The following is a 19,039-nucleotide window of genomic DNA, read 5'->3' as shown; positions in this document are numbered from 1 at the left end:
GGTCAGTCCTTCAATGTGAAACTGCCGTCCTGTCCACGCACTCTTCCTTTTGGGGCGCTTGGAATAAAGAGCCTGACCTGGACGGCTCGCCCCGCCTTTAGTCTCCAGCAGCTCCCCAAGTGAGGAGGGGGAGGGCTCTGGAGGAGCAGCGAGGCACAAGAGTCCAGGGGATCCCTATGAAGCTCTTTGGCAGAAATCGGAATCCGAGAGGCACGTGATCTAGGCATTTGACTTCCGTCATGTTTCCAGGAGCAGCTCCCTGGCTCGCTTACCTGGGGCCTCCTGGGGTTCCCCTCCTGCTCCCTTCCTGCTCCCCTCGGGCTCCAGCACCCGCTTAAAAGCTCACTCAGAATCCACTGCATGGTCAAAGGCCTGCACCGAGTGCTTCTTTGTCCTGGACACCGAACACAGGTACAAAAGGAACACCAGACACAGCAAGGCAGCCGCTGCGAAGAAAGCAAGGAGGCCCACGAAGACGGGCGGCTCAATGGGCAGGTGGATCAGGGGGCTCTCAGCTGGGATCTGGTTGGTCAGGCTGAGCATGTAGCCGAGAGACCAGGCTATGCTGCTGTTCCCCGCCTGTGGAGTAAAGAGGACAGTGTTGGTCCTCAGGGTAAGGCCCAGCCCTGCCGACCCACCAAGCTCCCGCAGCCGCTGTGTCCCAGGGAGGTCAGCGGGCCTGCTCACAGTCAGACCAGAGACTTGGAGGGTCCAGCGCAGCAGAGAAGCCAGAAGGGCCTGAGTGCAGTAGGCACCTCCGTACCAGGGAGAGTATGCCCGTTGTCCAGGGGTGCGAGAGGACCTGCCCTCGGGCTGCTTTCTCAGATTTGGGATCTGTCCCAGTTGTTCATTTCTTCCAGTAGCTCCATCCACTTTAGCTTATAAGTTTTTATACTGCTTAATAGGTGCATAAATGTTTTGAATTTATAATCTTCATAGTGAATTAATCAATGTAGCCATTTTTGTCTTGATTGATTGGTATTTTTTGTTTTAAAGACTATAGTTTTTTATCTACTAACCAGATAAACCAGTTTTCACCTGAGTGGTATTTGCCTACTAATTGAAAAACACATTTTTTCTTTGTTGACATCCTTATGCTTAAAGCACAAGTGTTTCTCTCATAAACAGCATCTACTTGAGTTTTTAGAAATTCAACCAAGCAGTGTCTGTTCTTTAACTAGGAGGTTGGGTCTACATAGGACTGTTATAATTTATTGGTATATTTGGCTTTTTAATATATTTCAAAATGTCCTTATTAGTGCTGTTTTCTTTTTTCTTGCCTTAAAAAATGATATCCTGTGCCCCTTGAGCATTTCGGGTTGCTCCTGTGTTGCTGTGTCAAGCCCTGACGGTGGGTTGTTTCCATACTTGGGTTGCGTGCATAGATGTTTTTGTTTCTAATATAAATTTTAAGCCACAGTATCATTTATTCATATTTCTTATGTTCTTGCAACGTCTCCTGAGTTTACTTTTCGTTTAATTGCTTTCTCCAAAAAATACTTTCAGTGTAAGTCTTTGTGCGGAAAATCTTTCAAAACTATTTCTGTGTATTGGAAAACTGACTTGGATGAGAAAGTTTTTATAATTAAAGGAAAGGAACTCTAAATCTAGAATGTTGTATCAATCTACACTCCTATTCCAAGGAATGTTCTCCGTTCTTGGTAATTAGATTCATTAAACGTGGAGCCGAGCACATGCCACCAGTGGTCCTCAGGACACCAGATGTCCTGATTTTTTTTTTTTTCAATCCATGACTCAATTTTATTTATGTGAAAATAGATAGTCACAGGCCAAATGCAGGACATTGATGGGCTTAATCTAATTATTACTGAGGCTGCTGTGGAGCATATTAACTCCAGACATCCTTCGGGCCTCCTGTCAGCTGCTCCTAAAATAAGCAAACCTTCCCAGAAAGTGGAGAGCATGACTCTGGCCGCAGTAGCCACGGGACTAAATCCCTGAAGTCTGGAGATACTGCCCACGTGACAGTCATTCACACACACGAGCATCATTTTAAAAGAATTTAAGAAATTGGATTTTGGTGAAATCTGTGCCTACAGGAGGTCTCCAGAAAGTTCAAGAAAATACATATTATGGAAAAAAACTTCCCATCCCTCAATACCTTGTAAGTAAATACAGTAAATTGCATGCTTACAGAGAAACTTATCTACTGCTAACGTGAACTGCTCATGCTCTAAAGTCTGCATCTACTCTCACATCTGTAACACAGAAAACAATTAGTTACTGTGCTCTTTTAAAATTGTTACTCTTAAAGGTTCTTTTCAAGGTAAAAACTCCCATAAATAGGTTCCCTAACATTATCTGTCATTCAACAAGAGTGCATGGACCACCTGCTAGGTTCCAGTTCTCATTCTGAATTCTGGGAATGCAAAGATAGGGAGACCCCTCTCTGCCTGTGAGGAACTTGCAGTCTTCTGGCCGGGTTTCCAGGCCTTTCCTCGCCTGGGGGGGTCTCCCAGAAGCAACCCCTCCATGTCTTCATTACTTTGCCTTCGGGAAAGCTCCTGATTGGTCAGACTGATCGGCTCGAGCCAACAAGTTTTACTCACCGGTACCTTTACCTCTCATAGGTCATCCACACGATTCATACAAAATTCTCTTGAGAAGATCTGTGTACTGAGTTACCTCGTTTTTAAAATGTATTTGGGGCCAGGTGTCCTCGGTGAATTTGTACCCATTTACGAGCAGGTGGTAGATGTAATGGGCTGAGAAGCAGTAGGAGCGGGCGTAGGCCTCGTTGAAGTTGGGAATCAGGTGTGCGAGCTGAAATGGATGTTACAAAGATCTGACATGTATGCAGTGTTCACGCTAGCCAAAGCGATTTGGCAGATTGAATGTGATCTCAAACAAAATACTAAAAACACTCTTCTCAGAGCTGGAAAAAATGACCCTAAAATTCATGAAATCACAAGAGACTACAATGATAAATGATAATCCTGGCGATATCACAGTATCTGATTTCAAGACATATTACAGTATACTTCTAATCAAACCAGCCTGGTACTGGCATAAAAATAGACATGTAAGCCAATGGGACAGATTAGAGACCCCAGAAATTAATCCACTGGTCTGTAACTAACTAATCTTTGACAAATGAACTAAAATCACTCCTTGGAGACGGGAACAGTGGAGCAGGGAAAATCAGATCTCTGCACGCAGAAGTATAAAACAAGACCCTTAACACCCTTGACAAAAATCAAGTCAACAGTGGGCCAGGGCTCTAAACCCAAGAACTGAAACTATCGATTTCCTGGAGGAAAACAGGGAGAACATGGCAGGCATTGGCACAGGCAAAGATTTGGCTGAAACTCTAGAAACACAAGTAATACAAGCAAAAAGTGGATACATGGTATTACATCCAAGAAGCTTTTGTGATTTTTCTACTTAGGAGCTGTTGAATTCTTTGTTCAGTGGAGATTTGAGCTCATGATGGTAAATTGAAAGTATGACCTTGTAAGAATTAAAAGAAAAATGAAAAAGGAAGGAGGTGGGGGTGTGGGAGAAGGATGGAAAGTACCATTATGCTCTTAAATATAGTATATTTGAAATCTGTTCCTTTTATATAAACAAATAAAAGGAAAAAGAGAAAGAAATTCTGAATGGTGTGTAGATTTAAAAGAAATTTACTTATTTTTATTTGAAAGTTGGAATTGGGCCTGGTATGATAGCCTAGTGGCTAAATCCCTGGGATCCCAAATGAGTGCCAGTTCGCGTCCTGTCCAAGTATCCCATGTGGGTGCTGGTTTGTGGTTCAACTGCTTCACTTCCCATCCAGCTCCCTGCTTGTGGCCTGGGAAAGCAGTCCAAGACGGCCCAAAACCTTGAGGCCCTGCACCCGTGTGGGAGACCCGGAAGAAGCTCCTGGCTCCTGATATTGGATTGGCACAGCTTGCTTGGGGAGTGAATCAGTGGACGCAAGATCTTTCTCTCTGTAAATCTGACTTTCCAATAAAAATAAATAAATCTTGAAAAAAAAAAAGTTAAAAAGAGAGCTACAGAGAGTGAGAATTTCCGTTTGGTAATTCACTCTCCAGATAGCTGTGACAGCAGTGGCCGGAGCCGAGAGCCAGGGACTTCCTGCAGGTCTCCCATGTGGGTGCAGGGCCTGAGCCTTGGGCCATCTGCTGCTGCTTCTCCTTGGCCAGTGGCATAGAGCCTGGTCAGGAGTGAAACAACTGGGACTCAGACTGGCACTTCTACGGGATGCCAGTGTCTTAGGTAGGAGCTTCACTCGCTATGGTGCAATGCCAGCTCCACAGGTGTGCTTCTTAATGCATACTTCAGAACACCTTAGATCAACACTCATGTTTTTTAAAAATCTCATCACCCCAAATTTTATAATAAAAATGGCTCATAGAAAAGTTAATAAAAAAAGTTCATAGAAAACATACATTATGAAAAACTATGAATGGGCCTGGCACCATAGCCTAGCAGCTCAAGTCCTCGCCTTGCATGTGCCAGGATCCCATGTGGGTGCTGGTTCTAATCCTGGTGGCCCTGCTTCCCATCCACCTCCCTGCTTGTGGCCTGGGAAAGCAGTAGAGGATGGCCCAAAGCCTTGGGACCCTGCACCCGTGTGGGAGACCTGGAGGAGGTTCCTGGCTCCTGGCTTTGGATCTGTGCAACTCTAGCCATTGAGGTCACTTGGGGAGTGAATCATCAGATGGGAGATCTTCCTCTTTGTCTCTGCTCTTCTCTGGATATTTGACTTTCCAATAAAAATAAATAAATCTTAAAACAAAAAGAAAAATTATGCATGGATTTCAGATTTTTTGTTTTGCACAAAGAAAACTTTAATCCCATTTCCATGAATTTTTGAAGTATCCTCATGATTATACAGTTGTGCAGCATAATAAATATTTCTAAACCTTATCACATAATTATAATCTGTAAATACCCTGAGTGCTGCTTGCCTACTTACTGTCCTAATTATCCATGTGGTTGTAAAATTAAACCATAACACAGGTTTGGGATAGGTTTCCTTTTTATCTATTTAGTTAGTTTTACTTTTTTGAGGGATTTAATTACACGAAAGGCAAAAGTGAGAGAGAGTATTTTCTGTCTACCGATGAACTACTCCCCAAATGGCAAAAATGGCTAGGGATGGATCTGGTCAAAACCAGGAACTAGCGCTCGGTCCTGGTCCCCCCATGGGTGGCAAGGGCCTGGTGGTTCCCTCCCCTGCCCTCCCAGGCACGCCAGCAGGGGGCGGGTCAGAGGCAGCATAGCCAAGACTCCAACCAATGCTGCGGTACGGGTTCCTGACATCACGCGCGGCAGCTTAATCCACTCTGCCATAAACCAGCCACAATTCTCGTGTAATCTCCGTTTTATAGATGTGATAGTAGTGGGAGCGTACAAGAACAAAATGGGTGTGCACGCACACACTCTTCTGACGTGGCCATCGTTCCTTTCTCTGTAAAATACTGACCTGACTCCAATGCAGGGAGCACAGGTACCAGGTGCTGGAGTTGAAGTCATACAGAGAAAAGCTTCCTGAAAGATTCAGAGCGTTGGCCGTGTAGTAGAATCCAGCAAAAGCCTGTGGACAGGTGGAACAGAAAACAATTAGTGCTTGGATTGGGCGTTGTATGGGCACATCAAGGCGGGGAGTGAGTCAGTGGGTGCCAGGTTACAGTACAGCCAGATGTGAAGCAAATGTTTGACAGGAGGTGGGTTTTGTTCTCACCACAAATGACCCTTGAACCTTTGGTTGATAAACTCCATCAAAGGAACATTCTTGTCCATGTTGGCAAGCATTGAAGTCAAAGATGGAAGCCACTTTCTCCCTGCACAGTTGTGGGTCCCCAGTTCCTTCAAAAGTGATGACGTCCTTGGGGTTGTAACTCGCCGGCCTCTGCTCCATTGTACACAGACTGTCAAATATCTTCCCCATGGTGAAGTTGGCAGTGTAATTCCAAGGGTAGCAGGGATTGGTGAGCTGGGTTGTGTTGGGAGCATTCTGTGGGTGTGGAAGGAAGGTGTTAGGAAGCAGCTTTTGTCTAGGACTACTGATTTCCCTGTTGCAGATTCTCCTTATCATTACCGTCCCGTGCTAAGAGAAAAAACAGTACTGATCTGCATCAGTTTGACTCAGTCTCAGCTTGTCGGGATGACTCTGTTAGAGGCAGGAGAGCAGCGTCATGTGGGACAGCAGACGCAAGGCTGGGCTCTCTCACAGTGCCGGATGAGCCCCTAAGGCGGCTCTGGGAGGCACGTCTTATGAACTCCACTTTGATGTGAACACAGTCCCTTTGACTCATCATGTAAAAATTTTGAGAAAAAGGAAGAGAGAGAGAGAGAATGAATATAGTCTGTTTTGCTGGTTCATGTCCCAAAATGCCAAGGCAAAGCGAGGGACAGGAAAGCCAATGCAGGTCTCCTGTGTGAGCGTCCTGAGGCCACTCAACAGCCATCACCGCTGTCTCCATGGCCTCATCACCAGGAAGGTGGAGTCAGGAGCCAGAGGCAGGTGTGGAACCCAGGCACCCCAATATGAAGGCAAGCTAAATGCTGACCCCTAATTGATCATCTTGAATAGCATATTATCTGTCTCCCTAGGAAAAGCATCAAAAGGGGAAAATAAGCATATATTATGAAAATTAAGTCTCCCTCCGACTCTCAGCCCCTTGACCCTTCTGTGGAAGCAGTCTTTGCATGTCCTTCCAGAGATTTCCATGTACATGCAAGTGGGGTTTCCTCTCATCTTTCCTTTCTCGTTTTTCAAACCTTAGATGATGGCACGTTGTATATACTGTTCTGCCCTTTGCAGGGCAGGCATTTGGCCTGGCAGTTCAGAAGTGGTTGGGGTGCCCACACCCAACTCTGGAGTGTCTGGGTTCAGTACCTAACTCCAGCTTCCTGCCAAGGGGGACCCCGGGAGGCAGCCGTGATGGCTTAGCTAGTTGGGTTTGTGCCACTCCCATGGTACACCGAGCTAGAGTTCCTGGCTCTGGCTTTGGTCCTGGTCACTGTGTGTGTTTGGGGAATAAACGAGTAATGGGGGTGTGTTCTCACTCCCTGACTCTTCCTCCTCTCTCTCTCTTTCCTTTTTTTTTTAATTTATTCTCTTCCGTGATCCTGTTTTGTATGTATAGATTCTCCTCTTCCCCTCCTTCCCTCTCCCTCCCCTCACCTCCCCCTCCCCTCCCCCCTCCCCCCTCACACCTTCCCCTCTCCCCTTCCCTCTCCCCTCTCTCCTCTCCCTTCCCCCTCTCTCCTCTCCCCCTCCCCCCTCCCCTCCCTCCCCCTCCTCCCTCCCCTCCCCTCCCCCCTCCCCCTCCCCATATGACAGCAGTATATTCCTCCCACAAGTTACAGGTTCAACATTCTGCTACCCATGTGCACCATGATGTAGGTACAGACAAAGGCAGAACATCTAGCATCGTAGTACTGCTCTTTTTCTTTATATGTTTATCCACCTCTCTTCCTTTCAAATAGATAAATGTAAAAAAATATGTATCTCTGAGATCTTTTCATGCATAGTGCATGCACATTGGCTTCGTTCTAGTTGACGCATGATATTTCACTGCCCAAATCAGTAGAATTTATTTTAAATTTATTCTTTAGATGAACACTGAAGTGTTTTTCATTTTGTCATTGCAAGCAAATATCTTGTTAAACCTAAGTATTTTATCCATTTACAATTTATGTGATATGAAAACCAAGGTGGAGGGGCCCAGTTCAGTAGCCTAGTGGCTAAAATCCTTGCCTTGCACGTGCCAGGATACCATATGGGCACTGGTTCTAATCCTGACTGCTCCATTTCCCATCCAGCTCCCTGCCTGTAGCCTAAGAAGACAGTAGAGGATGGCCCAAAGCCTTGGGCCTTGCACCCACAGGGGAGACCCAGAAGCAGCTCCTGGCTCCTGGCTGTGGAAGGGCTCAGCTCTGGCCATTGGCGGCCACTTGGGGAGTGAACCAGTGGACAGAAGGTCTTTCTCTCTGCACCTTCTTCTCTCTGTGTATCTACCTTTCCAGTAATAAATAAATAAATCTTAAAAAAAAGAAAAAAAAATCAAGTTAGGGCCTTGATTTTGCATCCTGTGATAGTTTCTAAACATGTCTGTTTCTGCCCGTGGAATCCCCTTTCTAAGGAATTGGATTTAAACTCTGCTGAACTGCAAAGCCACCAAGGCACTCTGCTTCCTCTATGGTAAAATCTTGACTTAGATATTTTTCTAGTCCTTTAATTGTAACAATGAAGAAACCGAGGGACACATCAAAACAGTGCAATGATTTCACAAAGGCAGGGACAAGATTCCACACAGAATCCCTCAGAGCTTTTGTGCTTCTCCAGCACACTCAGACGAGTGTCATCCAGAAAGTTCTTCCCATGATTGCAGAGGAGGTAAGCAGGTCTCTTTCTACATCATGAAGTGAAAAAAGAAAAACTACGATCTTCCAAAAATTGATATACCTCGTCTGTAATTTAGATCACCCTGAGTTTGAAATATTGGTTGAAAAAATATGTATCAAATCAGTTAACTGGCTATCTAACACACAGGTCCAAATGAGCCAGTATTATACTTTTTTTTTAAAAAAAGATTTATTTATTTTTATTGCAAAGACAGATATACAGAGAAGAGAAGAGACAGAGAGGAAGATCTTCTGTTCAATGATTCACTCCCCAAGTGACCACAACTGAGCCAGTCCGAAGCCGGGAACCAGGAACTTCTTCCTGGATCTCCCACACAGGTGCAGAATCCCAAGGCTTTGGGCTGTCCTTGACTGCTTTCCCAGGCCACAGTAAGGGAGCTGGATGGGAAGTGGGGCTACCGGGATTAGAACCGGCGCCCATATGGGATCCTGGCCCATGCAAGGCAGAACTTTAGCCTCTAGGCTACCGCGCCGGGCCCAAGTATTATACTTTAAAAATACATAAAAAAGTCTGAATTATTTCTGAATTGGCCCATAGAAGAAGCTAAGTAAATATTAACTCTCTTATTTCTTGTGTTTGAGTTATTTGTTATGGCATTCTTTAGAAATAATTAGCCAGTGTGCCAAGTTTGGCCTCTCAGCATTCAACAATCTTTAGCATTTAACAAACTTCATTGACCTTAGTGCTGGCATGGCACTGTCAGAAGAGGGCCAAGCTGTCACCTTGAAAGAGAAAAAAGTTCACTAGAAAAGTACAACATAAGCTGATGTTAGCATAAACCAAATTAAACTTGGGGAGAAAAGCTGGTGAACTATTAGTAATGATGGTAGAGTTTAAACCACAAAGAAGCTACACTGAACAGCAAGGGCACAGAACCAATGCTGAGGTATTGGTATTATAAATTTTATTGGTATTTTATTTTATTGGTATTATTGGTATTATAAATTTTATTGAAATGTACAAGTATAGAAATAGACAAAGATATTTTATAATTTTGAAAAGAAATTCATGTTAGTAATCCAATTTTTATTAAATTAATATGTGAACCAATGCAGTTGTAATCACAATATCATTAAAAAATTCTATTACTAGTTAAGATGGTTTTGAAGTTCAAAATGAGCCTCTAAGAGCAGAAAAACAACTTCAAGTGGAAGAACAGGACAGTGGCCCGGGAATGGTAAACAGATGCACAGGACAGAATAGAAAATCCAGGAATAGATCCTTATTAGCTAAGATCTTATTATTGAAATGTCTTGCAGTCTCTGAAGTTTAAAGATTTCAAAAAGTCATCACAACATGGGTGGGGATCTGAATGACTTTAATTTTATTGGACGCTTGCCTATTTGTTCATTTCAATAAAAAAAAAAAAAAGAATCTGCCTATCCTTTGGTTCTATGCTGCAGAAGTGAAATCTGCAAATCTGCAGTCCCTAAGGTAACATGGGCAAGGGTCATTGTGCTACTGGGATAGCAGCAAAAGAGAACATAGCCTGCTGTCCACCAGGGGGCGGCCGTGATACATTAAGGGGGCCCCATGGGTAGAAAACAAGTTACATATTGATTTGGGAGACACATCACACTGTGCGCCCTGATGCTCTCAGTGCATGGACTGCGGGATGCTTCCCTTATTCTTAGCTTAACAGCCTTTTGTATGGTCAGAAGTTTTTCTAGTTAGGATGTATTTTGTCTAATCGTTTTAGTTGTTTGTTTTGTACAGTATCTAGGGCTCAACATCACGGTACAGCAGGTTAACACGGCTGCCTGCAATGCCAACACCTCATATTGGATCACCAGCTTGAAAATCCTGGCTACTCCACTTTATTTATTTATTTGAAAGGCAGAGTTACAGTGTGAGAAGGAGAGAGAGGGAGAGATCTTCCATCTTCCGGTTTACTCCTCCAGTGGCGGCAACAGCTGGGGCTGGGCCCTTGTGAAGCCAGAAGGCAGGAACTGGATCACCCAGGGACTTGGGCCATCCTCCTCTGCTCTCCCAGGCTATTAGCAAGGAGCTGAATCAGAAGTGGAATAGCCAGAATTTAACTGGTGCCCACAGGTGGAGGTTTAGCCTGCTATGTCATAGCACCAGCCCCTGCTCCACTTTTGAGCCAGCTTGCTCTAATGCCTGGGAAAGCAGAAAGCAATGACCCAAGTACTTGAGTGCCTGATATCCGTGTGAGACGTGAATGAAGTGCCTAACCCTGACCAGGCTTTTGCAGCCATTAGGGAGTGAACCAGCAGATGGAAGATTTCTCTTGTGCTTTGACTCTCTCTGTGTCCTCTGCTTTTCAATTAAACAAAAATAGATAAACTTTTTGAAAAATTACAATATTTAGACTATTATGTACCCACTAAAACTAATTTCAAAGGATATTAGCAACAGAAAATTGTTCATGCTATGTTCTTAAGTTAAATAAAACTACATATATGCTATATAAGGCCAAGTTTATAAATACACAGTCAAGCATGCAAAGGAAAAAATGGAATAAAATGTAATAGTATGTTAGTAGCAGTTATATCTTTCTTTTTTAAAGGTTTATTTATTTTTATTGCAAAATCAGATATACAGAGAGGAGGGGAGACAGAGAGGAAGATCTTCCGTCTGCTGCTTCATTCCTCAAGTGGCCACAATGGCCAAAGCTGAGCAAAACCAAAACCAGGAGCCAGGAGCCCTTCTGGGTCTCCCCTGTGGGTGCAGGGTCCCAAGGCTTTGCACCGTCCTCGACTGCTTTCCCAGGCCGCAAGCAGGGAACTGGGTGGGAAGCGGAGCCACCAGGACAGAAACCAGCACCCGTATGGGATCCCAGCACAGGCAAGGCAAGGACTTTAGCCATTTGGCTACTACGCTGGGCCCAGTTAATTCTATTTCTAGGAAAAATAATTTATGTTTTCTAAATGTGTTTCACTCTAAACTGAACATGATACACTCTAAAACTGGTAGGAAATAATCTTAGAAAGGGAAAGAATGAAAGTGGCTCTGTCATGCTATCAGAGTGACACCTAAGCCCTGAGGCACCTGTATTCATACGAATACAGTTGGCAAAATATATATCCAGATATCATTCTCACCACGCTAGACAGCTCCTAATATGGTAGAGAGTAAAGGAGATCCTCGCCTGCAAGTTTAGTGAGCCAGTGTTCATGACGCAATAATTTGTATGAGCTTTCCGAGTCAGAGCTTGGCAACACACATCTCACCCTTGGAAGTGCTGGTCAGGCAGGCATGCACCTGCCCGCGGTGGGAGGCATCCTCTGCTCTGGATGGCTTCCCACACCTGAGTCAGAAGTCTCCCAGGCAGAGCCACGTTGGCACACACCCAGAGGGCACCCGTGTCTGTTTTCCGGGGTTCACGCCTCCCCTGCCCTGGGCCTGCACTTGTGTCTGGAGATCTGCGTTCTCAAGCCGACTTGTGACCTGAGGGAGGTAGAGTATTCGCTTCTCTTCTATGGCCTGCTGAGTACATGGGCTATAGGAGCGCACACCGCTTGGGGCTGTAAGAGGAGCTGGAGGAAGGGGAGACATTCAGCGTGGCTGGAAAGAAAAGGAGTTGGAGCCGAGAGGATTGTTCAGAGCTGTTCTCCCAGAAGCAGGCAGGTTGGCCGAAATAGCTTAAGCGGCAAGTGTGGAAGCCAGGTGGCTCTGGAGCCCCTGTGCCCTTTACTGTGACTGAGTAGGGGAGGTCTGAGAGCCTGGGGCCGGGGAAGAAGAGGGTTGTGCTGTGTGTGGGTCCTCACATCTGTCCTTCCCATGCACACGTGTTGGAGCTGCAGCTTTTCATCTGGAGAGGGACTAGAACCAACCAGAGGGCAATTTCCTGAAAGTCATGACCTCTGGAGATGTGACTGCCGCTGCGCACAGTATGTACGCCAGCCGGTCCAGCTGTTCTGCGGGCCACGTGGCTGGAACACCCTGCTTCTGCTCTCCCGAACACTGGGGGGTAATCACTTGCATTCTGTCCAGGAGGCCCTTGCCCGGCCTCAGCCACTGCCCTCTAGGGTCCCATGGGCAGCCAGGGTCTGTGGCCCTTTCATCCTAACAGTCCAGCCCTGGCTGAGATGGATGCCCTCTGAATGCTAGGATCTAGGACCTGCATCACTGATGCAGCCCACTTGCATGTCCCATCCACTCCAGTCACAGGTGGATGCCTGAAGCATCCTTCGGTGCCCAGCACACAAGGAATCACTGCCCAGCATAAAGGAAATGTGGTTGAAAGCCCTGCCCTACTACCACACGGAGCCTGCCTAATATACACCCCTCCAATCCAAGGCTGAGCCCAGGGCAGGCCCTGCTCTCTCTTCTTTCTGCCAATATTTAACTGTGACCAATGATATTTTGTTTTTGTCTGTATACAGAGAAGTCTCAACATTCTTGGGCTTATACGTAGCTACTGGTTTAAAACAGTTGGAGTCCATAATGGGAGTCCAGGTCCTGAATCATCTATAAAACATCTGGAACTTGGGAGCTTCCCTGGGCAACCTACTCAATTCTCTAGAAATGGTCAACACAGTTGAGATAGAAGAACAAAAAGCAGAGACAGGAAGAGAGAGATAGGAGATAAAACACAAGCAGACTTGGTTCCTTGGAAGAAATTTGGAAAATGCCATAATTTGGGTCAGTGCAATGCCTCAGTTGGTTAATCTTCTACCTGTAAGCGCCTGGCTGTTCCATTTCCCATCCAGCTCCCTGCTTGTGGCCTGTAAAGATAGAGGCTGGCCTGGGCCCAGTGCAGTAGCCTGGTGGCTAAAGTCCTTGCCTTGCCTGCACTAGGATCCCATATGGGTGTTGGTTCTAATCTTGGTGGCTCTGCTTCCTATCCAGCTCCCTGTTTGTAGCCTGGGAAAGCAGTTGAGGATGGCCCAAGGCCTTGGGACCCTATACCCGCGTGGGAGACCTGTAGGAAGCTCCTGGCTCCTGGTTTCGGATCGGCTCAGCTGCAGCTGTTGCAACCACTTGGGAAGTGAACCAGCGGATGGAAGATCTTCCCCTCTGTCTCTCCTCCTCTCTGTATATCTGACTTTGCAATAAAAATAAATAAATTAAAAAAAAAAAAGGAATAGAGGATGGCCCAAAGCCTTGGGACCCTGAATACACATGGGAGACATGGAAGGGGCTCTTGGCTCGTGGCTTTGAATCAGCTCAGCTCTTGCCATTGTGGCCATTTGGGGACTGAACCAGCAGATGGAAAATCTGTTTCTGTATGTCTCTCCTCTCTGTCTTTCCGATAAAAACATTTTTTTAAAAAGAAAATGCCATAATTTCCAATTGTGATCAAAAGGACAAATTCCACAAACATGGGGCACCCTACCCCTCTGCTCAGACCTTCCAGGGGACACCTGCCACTGCCCTCCCTGCCCCCACTCAGGTACCTGTAGGAGCATTGCCAGAAAGCGCTTCTCAGCCTCGTTCCTGCCGTAGCACTGGAAGCTGTGTGTGTACAGTGCGTACGTGTAGCCGTACAGGGACACCTGCATGATGTCATTGGTCTTCGTCTTCACCCTCTCTCCTGGCACAAAGGCTATCTGGGTGGAGGCACCACCTAGATCCAAGGCACCCGTGGTTTCCACTCCGTGTGGATGCACCCACATGTGCCACAGGTTCTTCTGCGTGGTGAGAAAAGCAAGTGAGGAAAAGGCTGCAGGTACCATCCCCTTCTGCCCATCTGCCCATTGGCAACCCTTGATTCATCTCCTGTCGCTAAGTAGAATAATATAGGGAACCCTCCGGCTCAGGTCTCTCCTGTCATTTCCAAGGGTACTGAGTTGAAATAGAGATGAGAGCAGGGCAGATGAAGTGTACGTAACAGGGACTGGCAGAGTTCAGGAGCCACGCTGTTGCTGTTGGCAGTCATCAGGCAGGAAGGGCCCGCAGTTCGGTGGGTGGGCAAGGAGGTCAGAAAGGAGCAAAAAACGGGCTAGTGTTCAAGTATGGAAGTTTCCCACATATTAGCTGTTGTTGGCAGTTAGTTTAAGAATTTAAAACCCCTTTGCAGGGGAACGAACTAGGTCTTGTGTGTTCTCTCTAACCGAGTGATGGTCTCCTGGAGTTGATTTTCCTCTACCCCAAAGGAGCAGGGAGTGCAGCAACTGGACAGTAAGGAGCCTGGGGACACAGAGAGGACTTGCTTCTTTCCCCAGGGACTGGGCAAAGCAGACCTCCTCGGAGCTCCGACGGCTCTGGAGTTCTTCCCAGGGGCCATTCTCTAGCTGTCCTCTGAAGACTTAGATCCCAGTGTTAAATTTAGACCCTGTTCCCACCAATTTCCCACAGTAAAGTGACCATAAACCCCTTCCCCATGTGTTTGATCCTGTCTACGATCCTGTGTTTCTTCCAAGCTATCTGTAAGTGTCTTTTCTTAGTTACTGTTTATTTCATGGGTGTTTCTCTAATGGCACTACATGATAGGAGTGACACAGAGCAGATGGCCCTCTTGGCAGGTACCTTTCTTAAGCAATCACTCCCTGGAGAAGAGATAAACAGGAAGAAATAAAAACCATGCATTTGTTTCCACACACCTCCAGGAAATTTCCCATTAAATAGTTGGCAGTAATCCATCCGTATACCCCTTCCTCTTGCCCAGAAATGATTTGAGCACCCCTAAAGTCAAAAGGCTGGGATCTGAAGTAACTTTGGATGCTTGCAAGGACTTCATTAGCTGCTGTTTCATTTTTCAACCTATTCAAGGCACAGAACACAAAAAGCTGAGTGCCCAGACAACACAGGGTGAACATGCACACTTTCCCATCCCCAGCTGCCTGCAGGGATGGCTTTCCAGCTGAGCTCACTACACGAAGCCCCTTTGGCAAGATGAAGCTTCCCAGGAAGACTGTGAAGGCCAGAGGCATTTGCCACTTGTTGAACTGCCAAGGCAGGAAAACAGCTTTCCATAAAAGCATGACCTCGACTCCCCTCCCCTACCTGTTCCTGTTCTACTCTTTAGTAATCAGCTGGTCAAAAGAGCCTCCTTCTTGACTACTGTTGCTTTGTTCCAGATCAGCAGAGGAAGAGATGGGTGAAGGTGTAAGGGTTGTTGTCTCTTGGGGGCACCACAGAGAGGAGCCCTCATCAGACCAGAGGAAGGTGAGCTTAGAGGGAAGGAAGCAAGGAGAAGGGTTATGCTCCAGCTGCTCCTGCTCCACTTTTTGGGACGGCTGCATAATGAGAGACATGACAGTTGTCATGGGCCACTGGAAACCATGGGTGTGCTGACCCACAGGGGAGTGGCAACATGGCGCAGGGTCGTTACAGCGTCTGTCCGTTTGTGGCCATTCTGCCCTACAAAAGAAGGCTTATCTTGGAGACTATTCCCTTTGTCGTCAGTGGGTTGAGAAAGTTGGAGATACTAGTTTGCTGCCGTTGGCTCAGCAAGAACAAGAAGCAGCGCTTCAAGCTGCAGACAAGGCCAGGGCAGCTGCATGAACAGGCACCATGGAACTGAGGCTGCTTTGTGATTCATACTTTTTTCTAAAAAATTTCATGCTCATGTTACCATGCCTCTGTTTGTTCATTCCTTCATATTTTCTTCATGTCCAGACATATATAATTTTCAGTGACTGATATCATAGAAAAATTGCCTTTGAAGAAGAGGAAATATCATCTTCTGGTGAGAAACCCTTAATTCCAGTCCTTGGAGCAGCCTCCACCCTGACCCGATTTCAATTTAGCGGGGTTTTTTTTTTTTTTTGGAACTAATTTTATTTTATACCAAAGTCAAGGAAAAATGTAACAGAGGAGAAGAATGGAAACACATTGGAGAACAGTGAGGCTGGCCTGCGCATGTGGAAGGAATGGATTGATCAACTGAGACGTGAGGTTTGTTTTTTAAAAATTCCAGAGGTTTTGTCTACTCTCCCTACCATCAGACATTCCAGCATCTTCCAGCAGCATCCAGAAACATGCTGTACATAAGGCAGAAGCCACACAGCTGTGGTAGCACTTACTACAATGTTTAGCTCATTGCTTACACATCTCAAAATACCAGGAATTCAAACCAACTTCTATTTTTCTAGAGCCCTGCCAACACACCCATGAGTGGATTGCATCTCCGTCCCCTCCCCAGGCCCCTGCAGAAGTCTCAGTGGAATGACCAAGGGAGAGGTAATCAGTTTTAGAAATATCTTCCCAGATATTGAAGCAAAGACTAAAATTGTTCTAGCCTCTGAACTCCGAGTTTGTGGCAGAATTTGGAATTCTTTGGGCATGCTGCCAGAAATAGAGCCACATTGTTGGTTGTCTTCATCGAGTGGACCCCGTCTGCCATTCTCCCCTTTACCTCAGCAAGCGCATCCCAGCCGTGGCTCCCAGATGGACACTGGTAGATGGGTGGAGATGGCTTGGGATCTGCCCCTTGACCTTGAGCATGCAGTCTTCAAAGACTGTGGGGATATCTTGGGGGTTGTTCTCATAGCTGGAGATCCCAGAGCCTGAAAAGCAGTAAGTCTGCATCTCTCAACATTCTCAGGAACCAGTCACAGTTTTTAAAGGAAAGGAAGAACTGCTTTGGAAATGATTGAGTTCGGGCAGGGAGTTGAAAGCAGTAGATGTGCTAAGTCCCGTGCATGGATCTGTTCACTCCCAGCCTCTGGGAAGAATGAATTGTGAAAGTGAAGGACTGATCCACAGCTTGTTTTAAGGAATGTTTTCACTTGGAAATTTCAGCTATCCACGGCAGTAGAGAGAACAGTATAATAAGCCCATCCCTGTGCATCCACCCCCAGCTTCAACAGTGATTGACATTTTTTAAGACAAGATTTATTGTTATTGGGACAGCAGATTAGATTTGCAGAGAGGAGAAAGATCCTCCATCTACTGGTACACTCCTCAAATGATTGCAATGGCCAGAGCTGAGCCGAACTAAAGCCATGAGCCAGAAGCCCCTTGCCGGGTCTCCCATGTAGGTGCAGGGTCCCAAGGCTTTGGGTCATCCTCAGTTGTATTCCCAGGCCACAAGCATGGGGCTGGATGGAAAGTGGGGCTGCCAGGATTAGAACTGGTGCCTATATGGAATCTTGGTATGTACAAGGCGAGGGCTTTAGCCGCTAGGCTACCATGCCAGGCCCTTCTCCGACCATTTTTAAGACTTAATACAGATTTTGTATTAGCCATCTTTTAGATAAATGGTAACTTATTTTATATACCTTTTTCCACTTTACCTTTTTGCATTTAGCAATATTTCCTAGTGACCCATACATAGTAGGACATAAACATCCCTTCTTGCTTTTTGCACTTGCATTGAATGGCATTATGTGAATGTAATCTGTCAATCCAGAATCTGAATTTAAGTAAGTCCATGTTTAGGAAAGAACAAAGTGCAGGACCAACAGGGAAGATGGAAAAATATGAACCCTCAGTAAAGTTCTCTGGTATATTCAGAACTGATAGAGCCTTCACCTTCTTGCACTGTTCTTTCTCAGCTGTTCCCACCCGTTTTCCAGCTAGGACAAACCATATGAAAACTGAAAATTTTAACTAGAATTTTTCCTTGGATATGTCTATTAAAGTGCACAGCACATGGATTTCATCTTTGGTGTTACAGAAGCAAGGACAGGCTTTCCCAACCTTGGCCAAGAACAGAACCTCTAACCTGGCCTCACTCCCTGGAGGAATGGCCTCCTATCCCTGACAAAAGACAGCAAAACAGGGCCCAGCTTGAAGCATCCTGCAGCATGGTCCCAGAAGTTCAGAGTGGAAGGAGTTGTTTGTTTTTTTCAAATAAAATTCTTAAAATAAAGACAGTGCATATATGTGTGTAGTATTAACATATTACCTGTGACTGTTTTTGTGCTAAGAGCCAGAGTAGTTATGACAGACATATGGCCCATAAATCTGCAATAATAATTATAATGCCATTGTTTACAGGGAAGTTTGCTGTCTTCTAGCTTTGATAACTGATAGGCATCTTCAATTTATGTGACCCAAACCAAATTCCTCTGATCCCCTCACCTACTCCACTCTTAGTGGCCCCTAGTGTCGCTGGTTTCAGCTGATGCTTGTTATGAGTCACACATAGTTGAACTGATGGTTCACACATCAACCTGGAAGGCTTACGTGAAATCCATCCTGACATCTTGTTGGCTTGTACTTTCAAATATCTCTTAAATCTGGGCCTTTCTCTTTCCTCCAGAACCAGTGTTTCGCAACCTTGGCACTAGTGGCATCTTAAACTGGCAAATCCTCTGTGGTGGGACTGTTCTGTGCACTGCACGGTGCTGGGTGGCAGCCCTGGCCCCTATCCACTAGATGCCAGCAGCATCACTGGCTCCGTGTGACAACCAAAAATGCCCCCAGTCGTTGCAAATGTTTGCAGAATGGGGAGGAGGGCGACACTCTGCACATTGGCAGACACTGATCAAGGCAAGCCTGACGTCATCCGTCACCTGCAGTGACCCAACAGCCCTGCTTGGTTTTCCTGCTGCTCATCTCGGCCCCTGACCCTACATTCTGTATCAACAGAGCAACCCTTTAAAATCCTAAGTCACATCATTAGCTCCTTGATTAGACTATTCTAATGGCTTCTCCATAGACTGCAAAGATTTCTCTTTACTGCATGTCTCCCTGATATATTAAATACCCATTTAATATTTAATATCCTTCATGGGACGATCAGTTCCAGAAACCTACATCAGAGATTTTTGTATATTGTAT

At 45.9% G+C, this 19,039-nt stretch overlaps 1 protein-coding gene across 1 annotated transcript in view; it reads right to left on the bottom strand.

Moving 5' to 3' along the window:
* Nucleotides 1-342: 342 nt before the first annotated feature.
* The window catches only part of ENTPD3 (ectonucleoside triphosphate diphosphohydrolase 3), a 33,562-nt gene continuing 14,865 nt past the window's right edge, over nt 343-19,039 (bottom strand). Inside the window, exons 4-10 of the mRNA XM_040994936.1 lie at nt 16,668-16,818; nt 14,911-15,070; nt 13,765-13,998; nt 5,711-5,983; nt 5,453-5,563; nt 2,647-2,784; nt 343-579 (exon numbers count right to left, since the gene is read on the bottom strand). Coding sequence (XP_040850870.1) covers nt 343-579; nt 2,647-2,784; nt 5,453-5,563; nt 5,711-5,983; nt 13,765-13,998; nt 14,911-15,070; nt 16,668-16,818 — 1,304 coding nt within the window. The remainder of the gene's footprint in view (nt 580-2,646; nt 2,785-5,452; nt 5,564-5,710; nt 5,984-13,764; nt 13,999-14,910; nt 15,071-16,667; nt 16,819-19,039) is intronic.

The sequence above is a fragment of the Ochotona curzoniae genome, unplaced genomic scaffold (assembly GCF_017591425.1).
Source record: "Ochotona curzoniae isolate NIBS_2020 unplaced genomic scaffold, NIBS_Ocur_1.0 contig_908, whole genome shotgun sequence".
Classification (NCBI taxonomy): Eukaryota; Metazoa; Chordata; class Mammalia; order Lagomorpha; family Ochotonidae; genus Ochotona; species Ochotona curzoniae.
The sequence above is the reverse complement of the archived record's forward strand: the minus strand, read 5'-3'. Positions and strand labels throughout refer to the sequence as shown.